Source organism: Centroberyx gerrardi, chromosome 18 (genome assembly GCF_048128805.1).
Source record: "Centroberyx gerrardi isolate f3 chromosome 18, fCenGer3.hap1.cur.20231027, whole genome shotgun sequence".
NCBI lineage: Eukaryota > Metazoa > Chordata > Actinopteri > Beryciformes > Berycidae > Centroberyx > Centroberyx gerrardi.
In genome coordinates, this window is record NC_136014.1 from 7,348,542 (window position 1) to 7,360,000 (window position 11,459).

Below are 11,459 nucleotides of genomic sequence, written 5' to 3' on the forward strand. Positions count from 1 at the left end.
TCTTTCAGACTGTCTCCGTGCTTCCATGCAGTGAGGGGGTCAAATAAAAGGTCGGTAAACTCTGACCTACAGTCAGTGATCATTATAAGGCAAGCAGCCACGAATATAAACAAAAATCAATTATATTTTCAGAAATCAGTTCATTTATGCTATTATTTTTTCATTAAAAGACCCTTTCCTCATGTAACTTATGCTCATGTAAGGTGCTGTCGTTCCTGCTAGAATCCATCATGGACTAGAAGCTGCAGCGTTTAGTGTCAAAATAGCATTACTGGTGAGCTTCATTGAGTTCTGTGACAGGTTAGATTGCAAGGCTCTGGAAATTGCGCTGTACAGGAACAATGTACCTGCATCTGGGATGAATGGGGCCCGTACTTGCCGTCCATTTCCCGCGCATGGATTTAGAGCAGGCTAGCTTTTAGACTACTAGATCTGTTATTACACAGCGGTGACTATCTGCCATGTTTTTCTCCGGTGGGTTTAGCCACAAGAAGCCAACTAGGAATGGCAGCATGATAGTTTTGTTTGATGTGAGGGATACAAACAATGCTGGGTGGGATATGAGCATCTTCAAATCGCTGTGGACCAGAATCTATGCTGTGAAAGATTATGTCCGGTAAAAAGGCAGCTGAGAAATAACAAGATATAGAGCAAAGTTTTGCTCCCTCAAACATTTGTGGAATTTATAGTAAAAAATCACTTTTTAAATTCTTTCTTTAATACATTGGTATCAGGTGTTGAAAAGAAAATCACATCCACTCACATCCTTCAAAAGTGAATAACCTCTGTTGAGCTTCTATTTTACTTCAAAAAGGCATGTAACACTTGGTTTCAGCTTTGAAATATGTAATTCTAATCTAAGCCAAATGAGAGTTGATGAACAGACTTAGCTATTTGGACAGGGTGACACAGACAGCCTAAGGGTGCTTTCACATCAGGCATGTTTGGACGGTTTATTCAAACTCTGAAGCATTTCCTTCTTTAGTTTGTTTCGTTTTGAGAATGATGCCATTCGAACACGGGTGGCACCAAACAGCCATGTTGAAACCGCCTGAAATTGCAGGTGTTTGTCCTCTTGCAAGAGAACTGCAGTAACGTTTGTCAGGAGTGAGAACGTAATCCGAACCAACTACATACCCACACCCAGTGGTATGTAAGGGACACCAACTGCAATTATTTCCCTGAGGCTTGCAATCACAACACAGGACTCACCACTGTCTACAATGGCAAGACACTCACACCCACACTGTGCAAGAACAGCAGTACAGTCACATTTTGTAGCCGGACAGTAGTGGGAGTCATATTTAGTGGCAGGACACCCAAATTTAGTGACAGGACAATGGCAGGACACTAACATTCAGCGTCTAGACAGTTAAATTTAGTGACAGGACATAGCCCAGAAACTACAGAAAAGAGCTTGTGCTCACTATTTATGCGGGAGAGGTTGCACTAAGACTGACAAAACACGCTGGTAGGGTTTGTTCCCTGCTTGTAGATTTCCATCCAAACCAAATATTTTTAGCTCAGCTGTGATCCAAATCAAAACATCTATTTTGTATTTTTGACAAGCCTGTCACGATGTTATCTAGCTCAACTCTGACATGCGTGGCTGTCACCTCTGTCGGCACATTGTGAAACACAGGCATATGATTTGTTTTTAATACCAACAGGAGCGTAGAAAGACTGATATTAATGCGAGTAAGCTCACTAAAGAGAGTTTTCTGGTGATACTTTTTATGTTTTGGAACTAAAAGGCTGTCCTTCAACTGGAGGATCCAGGTTCAAGCTCCCGTGTCAGTAAGCATCCGCCCTGCTGAAGTGTCCTTGAGCATGACACTGAATCCCAACCAGCTCCAGGTCTGCTGCTCTGTGGCTGACCTTTGACCTCTGACCTCTCTGTAGAGCGGGGAAAAGAACATTTCCCTACGTGGATCAATAATGTATCACAGCATCATTATTGATAGCGCTGCTAGAATTTGAAGAAAGCCTAGTTTTGAAAATAAAAGTTCAGACATGTTAGAGTCCACAAAGTCTTCTTCAAATTAAAATGGAGCAGGCTGTACATCTTGATGTCATCACAGATTAGAGGCTTGGCTCTCTGAGTTCTGGCTTCGGAAGAGAGCTAGGAATAATATATCGTTGGTGCAGAATCCCTGTCTGCCTGTTTGCCTTTTTGTGCTGTAATTCAATTCAATTCAATGTGCATTATTGTCATGAAAGACCAACATTGCCAAAGCATCAAGATAAAAGATGAATCTGTGTGTGTGTGTGTGTGTGTGTGAGTGTGTCTGTCAGTGCCGGGCCTGTGGAGGATCTGGGTTGATGCGTACTCAGTTCCTCCAGCCCACACTGAGTATCGGCAGTCTGCATGTAAGTTATTAGAGTTTTGTAGGATACAAAGGGACACAAGGATACAGAGTGAAGGACTGGATCCAATATTGTAACTGACAGAGCACAGTCTCTCCCACTGGCAGGAATTATTGAGACCAGGCCAAGCCAATGACAATGCATTGTAAAATGCTATAATACATGGGCGTCAATGGGAAAATCTGCTCGGTTTTCTTGAATCCTAAAAGTTGACATCTTAGAGATACATGATCTCTGCATACTGAAATGAACATTCAAGTGATTGAATGTTTGATTGAGTGGTTGAAGTGGCACTCCCCTTTAATCATTGTCTTATATTTGACTATTACCTCTCATCCCCTCTATTCTATTCTATTCTATTCTATTCTATTCTATATGCTCATGAATGTTACATGAACAATATTGCCAAAGCCTCAAAATACAATTGGATTGCAAATAATGATAAATAAATAACTAGTACATAGCAATCTGCAATCTGTTACACTAGTATGACTTTGTGTGTTTCTCTCTCTCTCTCTCTCTCTCTCTCTCTCTCTCTCTCTCTCTCTCTCTCTCTCTCTCTCTCTCTCAATTCAGTTCAATTTGCTTTATTGGCATGGATGTTAGATGAACAGCATTGCCAAAGCATCTAAACACAATTGAAAAAATAAATAAATAAATAAATAGTACAAATAACTAGTACATAACAATGAACAGCTGTTACACTGTTATGATTGTGTGTATGTGTATGTGTGTGTGTGTGTGTGTGTGTGTGTGTGTGTGTGTGGAGGAGGGGGGGGTACTGTTTCTTTCCAAAAGGGAAAAAAGTCAAGCAGATAATGAATCCCCCCCATCTCTCTCTCTCTCTCTCCCTCGCTCTCCCTCTCCCCCTCTCTCCTTCCCTCTCTCTCTCTTTTTTGAATCGGGCTCCTGCCGTGTGACGTCACGCACTTTCACTCGCCGCCGCCGCCGCTTCTGCTGCGCTCGAGAGCAGCTCTCCTCTCTCTCTCTCTCTCCGCGTGAAACAAAGTCTAGTGTCCGCGAGAGCCGAAGCAAGCGAAAAGAGAGAAACCCAGAGAAACGAGAGAATGGGGCGACTGAATCCACGACAACAGGAGGAATAAACCCTAAAGAGAAGAAGGGAAGAAAACAAAAGGAGGAGGAGAAGACGGGAAAACTCGCAGGAAAACTTCGGGGAAAACTGTTAAGACTTACACGACACAGTAAAACATGGATACACTTTTATCTACATTTCTGGGACTCTCGTTTCTGCTGTCGACGGTTGGTAACGTCTCCGGTCAGATACCGACAGGTAAGGAAAAAGAGAGGATAAAGCCAGTTTAGAGTGTTTTTTCGTTGTGAAGAGAGGAAAGTTTGAACGACATAGTTGTTTGTGGGTTATTTTTTAATATCCCAGTTATAGACAGGTGTGTTTTGTACACAGAAAAAAAGTTGGTCTCGTTGTTGAAAATGTCTAGTCGTGTCTGTTTGTCGTTTCTAATTGGTTTTGTTGGTTTTCGGATGCGAGAACTGCGGGTTTGATATGAAGAAAATGCATTTTGTTTCTGTGGAAAATGTTAAATGTTCGTTTCGTTGCATGCCAGGCGTATTCGTGTCTGTGTGAGATTGTAGGTTTGAGTAGGTAACGTTAACGTTAGATGAGGTAGTCTGGCTTGAATCCAGTCTATTTGCCAAGTAGGTTGCGCTAGTCAAACGAATTTGAAAACACGCCTGACTAACATTGACCCATGTGAAACTAAAGTTGCTACATTCTTGGTTTATATTTAGGTTGTAATAGGCTTTTTATGTTAGGCTCCATATAACGTTATCACTGAACAGCTTCTATATAAACCGAAGTAAGCTGTAAAGAGAAGAGGTCGGTTGAGGGGGCAAAAAACAACACGAATATAAAATAACCTTTACCTACGTTGTTAATTTAGTAGATGGGGCTACATTTACAGATTTTTGTAGCGTTCAAGTTTCATAGCGAAAGCAAAGTACAGAGACAGTGGACAACACCGTTCCCCGTTCAGCCCAGCGAGCAGCGCGTGAATGGATAAAAAGTTACGGTGCTGCTGCTGCACGAGGATCGCCGCGCATGTGGATCAACCCTAATGAAAAATCACATGCCTTTAATATTCCTCTGCTATCCCTATGAAGAGTTATATTGTGTCTGTGGTATTTAATTGTGTGTTTATAGTGACCTTGTTGCACTTTATGGTGTTTTATTTCCTATTGTATCACTATGACATTCATATAGTGACTTATAGTGGTCAGTGGTAGCCTCCTCCGTAGTGAGTTCATTGTGACCCTCTCGTACTTCATAGTATCTTTTATCTGTATAGTATCAGCTTTTATGGTATAGTTCGGCAGTGATGTCCTTCTAATGTGTATTGTAGGATTACTATAGCTCTTTTTCGGAAGGGAGCGATCGGTTCGGCGTGCAAGCGCCGTCAGCTTTTCACTGTTTGTAGACCAAATGTTCCTCTGCTCCAACTTTATTCACGGAACATACAATAAAACCTAATGGTTGAGAATATTGCCTGCGCTATTCGCCTGCTCGATGAGGGAAATGTTATTCTCGCACCGTATTTGACTCGGGGAGAAGAAGCCAGTCTAGAGCAGGATCCCGAACTTTTTCATGTCAAGGACCCTCAGAATAGAGACACGGACCCCTATTTGACAAGACTTTGTCTTTCGGAACCGCATCTGAGATTTATATTGCTCGATATGATTTAATATAGACCTGCAGTACTGTCTACACTGTAGGTGGGGTGATAACCACAGTGTGGAGAGCGAAACCTCAAATCAAAACAGTCGTCTTTATACACGCTCTTATTGTGCCCATTGTATGAAATAACAGTGAAATTAAACTATTCCTAATTTTGTTCTGGGACCCCCTGGAAAAACCCCAAGGACCCCTGGTGGTCCTCGGACCCCAGTTTAAACAAATTAACTATCGTGTAGTCTCCATTCACAAGCGGACTGTAGCAGTAATGACGAGGAGTTGCAGTAGTCTTGTGTCCGAGCCGCAGAAACGCGTAATTCATGCACACTGAGGAGAAGGCAAAGTGCTATTTGATGCTCTCCTGGACGATGTTTTTGCAAAAGTCCCATCAATGAACTGAGGAACCGAGTTACTCTAGCTGTAGCGGTGCGGGACAGATCGGACGCAGATAAAACAAAAACTCCTCCGTGTCTCTTTCTTTATCCCTCTCCGTGCAGGGGGAAATCTACCTGTCTGTCTGTCTGCGTGGCTGCTGTGTTTTATTTCCGCATTCAGCAGTTGTTCTGCTCTGAACCCAACAGAGAGAGAGAGAGAGAGAGAGAGAGAGAGAGAGAGAGAGAGAGAGAGAGAGAGACGGGCTGTTCTAACGCACAGCTGTTAGAAAGTTAACCTCCAAAATCCTAATAAAACCATATGAGTTATTGTAGGAAACACCATGCTCCATGTTGGAAATAACAAAAAATGTTATACAAATGTCATTTTCTGCTCTTGTATTCACTGGTATCAAAGTAGGCCTGCTAATGACTTGTGCTGAATTTACACATTAATTACCACCCCCAACCCCCTACCCCTTCTTTGGGCATTTGGTCCTCTGGCTAACAAATGTGTGGAATTTCTTTGAAGCCTCTGGGAATTTGAGTGCTGTTAATTTGCAAGTAAATACTAGTGACTAGATGGTGCTTTACAGAGAGAGAGGTGGGTTATCATTAGTGCAGAAAGACAAGGCCAAAAGAAATCACTGGCAGTCGTAGCCTTACAAGCACTGATGTAGTGGGAAATGAAAAGCTGGGTAAACTGAGAACTCCTACTTGTGATTCTCATGGTTAACAACAGATTATATATAAGATACTAATTATAAGTGTACTATGAATTATAATTAATGGTTAATCACAGAGTTAAACAGCACAACCTGACACACAAAACCACAACAGGACCTTGCGTTTGCTGCAAAGGCATACAATGAAAGGACAGTGCAGGACTAGACTTTACCTATCACTACCATATATATTCATTTCTATCATCTACAATATTTTCAATATTTGATCATGTGAGCATAATGTGTAGTCAATGAAACGGATGAGATTAATAAGCAGGCCATTAATGCTGCCAAGAGGAAGAGGTGTCATTAGATCAGAAATCAGTGGTATAGGAAATCACAGGCAGTAATAGAGAATCACATGAGAGCTGTGTGTTGCGGTGCTGTGTGCAGCTTCAGTAGCCGAGGCAGTGGCTCTCTGAAATCACACAGACAATGACAAGGAAACTCAGTGGTGAAGGATTTAACTGCCTATCATATCATATTAACAAAGTCACTTTGAGTTTGTGTTAATACTAAAATGTCTTTTCTCTAAATCTGTCCCCTTCCTTCCCTCTCCATCTTCTAATTTCGGCTTACCATTTACAAAGTCAAACTAATGGGATAAATTATATATTTCAATAAATCTGTCTCCCTCTCGTCTCTTCTTATCATGATGTTGTGACGACAATTGTTTTGGCTTATCATCATTTACAAAGTCAATGTAATAAATGTGTGTGTGTGGGTGCGCACTCTCACTTGCTGCCTTTACAAAGTCAATAACTGAGTTAATGTTAATTTGACTACTTTTTTTTTCTAAATCTGTTTCCTCTCTGATCGAGTTGTGACACAGATTCCAGGCGTCTTTAATCTTAATGAAGTGAAATAATTGTTTTCCATTAGTGTCTCCAGACGAATTAGAAGGCTGCATTGCTACTGAACATCACAACTGAGCTGGTTTAATTATAATTGTAAATTATTTTAGTATTTTGAACATTAAAACTAAGTTGGTTTAATTATAATTACTTTTCAGCTACATTTGGGAGATGAAATGAAATATCTTGACTTGTTTTCCTGTAGAAAGGAGAGAGAGAGAGGCAGAGGGAGAGAAAGAGAGGAGAAAAAAGAAGAAATGCAGCCATTGGTTTTTGGCCGTGGGCATCTCCTCCACTCAAGGGACTGTGAAAACGGCAGGAGGGAGTGTGTGTGTGTGTGTGTGTGTGTGTGCGTGTGTGTCTTGTGCAACTGCATCTGCATGTGTGTTGCTGTCTCTTTGTGTGTGTTTGTGTGTGTTTCTCTGTGTGTGTGTATGTATGACAGAGAGAAAGAGAGTAAAAGAGAGAGAGACTGATGCTTTCAAGCCCTTCTAAAATATAGTGGTACAAAGACAAGCATGTGAAATGTTTGGCTCTCATTTAGATTCATGTAAAAATGCCTTCTCATTCAAGTCATTGAAGTCCATGTAAAATGGCGTCAAATCAAAGGCTGCTTTATTTATTTTTTTGTCAAAGTAATGTTTCAGTTCGCTGTCATTCAGATCCATCTAAATGTCTTCTCTTCAAATCAAACACCACTTTGCTCAGAGGCAATCTGTTTTAACGGATTTCAATAAAAAAAAAATCTATCCCTTTGAAAATACTGGCTCATTTCTTCAGTCATTGCGGTTTTTAGTGTGTGCGCGGGTGTATATGTGTGTGTGTGTAATGTAATTAATCTGTGGAGAGCATTCATTAGCTAATCCGTCATTAGATTGTGTGTCCTGTTTGTGTGTGTGCATGAGTGTGGGTGAATTTGTGTGTGTGTGTTGAGAACTGGACTTCCGACTACCGGCGACGGTGTAACCTTTTAGCCTATTGCTGTTTTCAGAGAGAGAAAGAGGGAGACGGAGACAGAAAGAGAGAAAAAGGGAGAGAGAGAGACAGGCATGTGACAAACGTTATGACTCAGGTTTGCATACACAACCTTGAATACACAGTATGCATTATATCAGGATGCCCTGCCAGTCACGGTTATGTTCTGGCTCAGGATGTAGATGCTGGTAGATAAGCAATGGAATCAGGATCACACAGAAAAGCAGGAATTGAACCGGGAAAGCGGCTAAGTCCCATTAGAAATGAGTGGAGGTTGTGTGTCCAGAACAAACCCTCAATCCCTGAAAAATCACATCCCTGATGAATGATGGTATTAGTCTCTGTATCATCAATCTCTGCTCTGCTCTCTTTGGTTCTGGTCACAGCTGTCGGTACAAGGGGCCTTGAAACCTGCCGCTGCCTCACACACACACTCACACACACACTTACACACATGGCTGGCTAATGACAGATTAAGTAATCAACGCTCTCAACTGATTAATTACATTACATTACACACACACATAGACACAGATGCACACACACTCTTTCCCTCACACACACACACAGATGTGAGTAGCCTTAGTACCAGCTGTGTAATCCAGTGGGCTAGTCTCTGTGTGGTGATAATGATATAGTAATCGAGACACTGACTGGTGTGTGTGTGTGTGTGTGTGTGTGTGAGAGCGAGAGAGAGATTGCATGTGATCCATACTTGCCTTTTTGTGAGGTCTGAATTTCCCCACAAGAATAGAGAACTGGGAGAAATGGTGGATGGTGAGGACTTCATTTGGAACAGGGTTATTTTTAGGGGTAGCATGTGGGTTAGGTGAAGGTTAGGGTAAGGGTTGAGGTTTTGGTTAGGGAATATAAATCAACAGAATGTCCTCACAAGTGTCTTAATACAGATTTGTGTGCAGTTGTGCTGAGTGTGGAGTTGTATGTTTTATGCAATGTGTTTTTCTTGTGTCTGATTTCTGAGACTATTGGTTTGTTTTCTCACTTGCTGCTTTGTGTGTGTACATGTTTATGGCTGGGCAATTTAGCCAGTCACAATATAATATTTTTTCAACAGCAGAATGATAATCAGCAATGTTTGTTTTTTTTGTTTTACTTTTTTCAAATTCAAATAACACTGTGATTTCATGACTTACATTCAAAATGGCACATTCTATCATGTCCTATTGCAAAAGCAAAATACTGTGGCTAAGAATAAAACACGACAGTAATCTAAAAAGGCATAGCTTTGTGTGGACCCGTTGCGATATGCTGTATCTTAAAATACACTGCACCTCTCTTGAGTATCTGTGTGTGTGCTATCCAATCTAATTCTATGTCATTATTCTCTGTTGCTTCTATTGGACCCAGCTCACATGGGGCGCGCTGAGAAGGGTGAGTTATGATTGGCCAGCCAAGAGCTGAGCTTCATCATCTGTCATCGTCATCCTCATAGTTATTAGTGTCATCATCATTAGCCCATAGCCTTCCCCTTACTTTGGGAATCCTTTTTGCGTGTGTAGCCATCATTTTTAATGATGCCACATTTAGCTATTTCATTTGTAGCCATCCCACCTTCACCTGCTGTGTTTTTAATAACCATCCCATTTTGACCCTCCACTCACTTTATAGTGGTCTCTGTACTTAGTCATCCCACCATGACACACCAATACAAACTGTGTGGTCGATATTAGAGAGAACTTTCCTGCCTTGTTTCATGCCATCTACAACTTTTAGGTCTATATGGAAGTACAGATTTAAGAACAGATATCTAGAACTTTTTTCCCTACAGTGTAAAACTATAGTGGCACCCTGAACCATTTGATTCTGAGATAATTTGATCTCTGGAAGTATTTGATGTGATGTAGAAATAGTTTTGGTCCTACCTGGAACTTTCAGGTGGTGTCTACGACTATTATGTGCTCTCTGGAAATAATTGCTGCCATCCAGAACTATTTGAAGCACTCTTGGACTATTTGGTGTTGTCTGTCTTTCTGACTCTGCCAACCGGTCTGCCTGTCTGTTTGTTAATCTATTTGCCACTTGTCTGTGTGTCTCCCTTCCTGTCTTTGTCCGTCTCTGGCTGTCTGTGTGTAGTTAGACAGCTGTCTAGAGGTTTGAAGTCTCCAGGTGCTGTTTGTTCAGTTGAGCCTGGTCTTTATTAAAGGAGCTCTGAGTAACTTTGTTCCTGCTACAACTGAACACACCTCTTCTCTTCTCTTCTCTTCTCTTCTCTTCTCTTCTCTTCTCTTCTCTTCTCTTCTCTTCTCTTCTCTTCTATTTCTTCTGCTGCTTTATTCTGTCTTTTATTACACACCGGTCTACAGTCACAGTACTGTCCACCTCAGCAAACACATTCTCTCACTCTGTCTCACACACACATTCTCTCTCTCTCTCTCTCTCTCTCTCTATCTCTCTCTCTTTCTCTTTCTCCCACACACAAACACACACAGCGGATGGTTGTTAATGAGGCAGTTGTTTTTTGTTGTGAAAGTGACAGGTTAGTAAAATCTATCGCAGACACTTCACACAGCAGAGAGAGAAAAAGAGACAGAGAGAGAGATCATAGTGGAACTGTAGAATTTGGTATCCCACAAGGCTTTGCTGTGACAGCATCAAATCAAAGCAAATATAAAGTTTATATTTATTTAAATCAAAGTAAATCAAAATCCTCCGTTTATTTTACACAAGGTCACATTCTGGTTGGTCTTTTAACTGAAAGATGACACTGATATTTTTTATGAGTCAAACATAGGAATGCTATGCTCCAAAACACCTTATTTAATACAAAAATAATAGAGACCTAATGGAAGCCCAGAAGGGCAGAAACACTGTCAATTCCTATTAACCAAGACATGTTTTGGAAAATAGTGTTGGCAGGTTTTACTTCTGCTCTCACATTAGATTTCACTCAACTCTGTTCCTGAGACAGGATGTGTTTATAACTACCTTCATTGCACTGATAGTTCCCACTTCATAACCCAGAGATGACATATATAGAGAATTTCAAAAGTTTCAGACACCCAACCTAAATAGTTTTTAAGTGTAAGGAAGTCCTGTGACAACTTTTTGCGTCTAGCACATAAGCTAAGTTAGTATCATGTTACATTACTATAAACACATTATTGTGAAGGTTACATCCTGGTTACTTAAGGTGAAGAGCTGATATTACAAGCTGTCGGTGCTGGGGCAGAAGCCTTATATGTCCTGTTTTGCTGTTGTTAGTGTAACTGATGAGTGGTGTTGTCTCACATGTAGAAAATGTTTCATGATGCTGGGGCCAAGCCAAACCATTGAAGTCAAAAATACATATATTTTTATATTGATGGTATTGGGGCATCCTGGTGGCTCACTTGGCCATGGTGCATACCATATAGCCCAACGTCCTGAGCTCAAAACAACCCGGGACCTTTGTAACATTAGAATTTGTTCAAAAGGGAGACAAACTGTCCATAAACAGACA

At 41.1% G+C, this 11,459-nt stretch overlaps 1 protein-coding gene across 3 annotated transcripts in view; it reads left to right on the top strand.

Annotated features, from left to right (window-relative positions):
* Positions 1–3,373: 3,373 nt before the first annotated feature.
* ptprk (protein tyrosine phosphatase receptor type K) overlaps positions 3,374–11,459 on the top strand; it is a 107,224-nt gene continuing 99,138 nt past the window's right edge. For all 3 annotated transcript variants that reach the window (XR_013507432.1, XR_013507433.1, XM_071906994.2), the window contains exon 1: positions 3,374–3,658. Coding sequence is in view for 1 of the 3 variants with exons in the window: in XM_071906994.2 (XP_071763095.1) it covers positions 3,577–3,658 (82 nt within the window). In the remaining 2 variants the exon portion in view is untranslated. The remainder of the gene's footprint in view (positions 3,659–11,459) is intronic.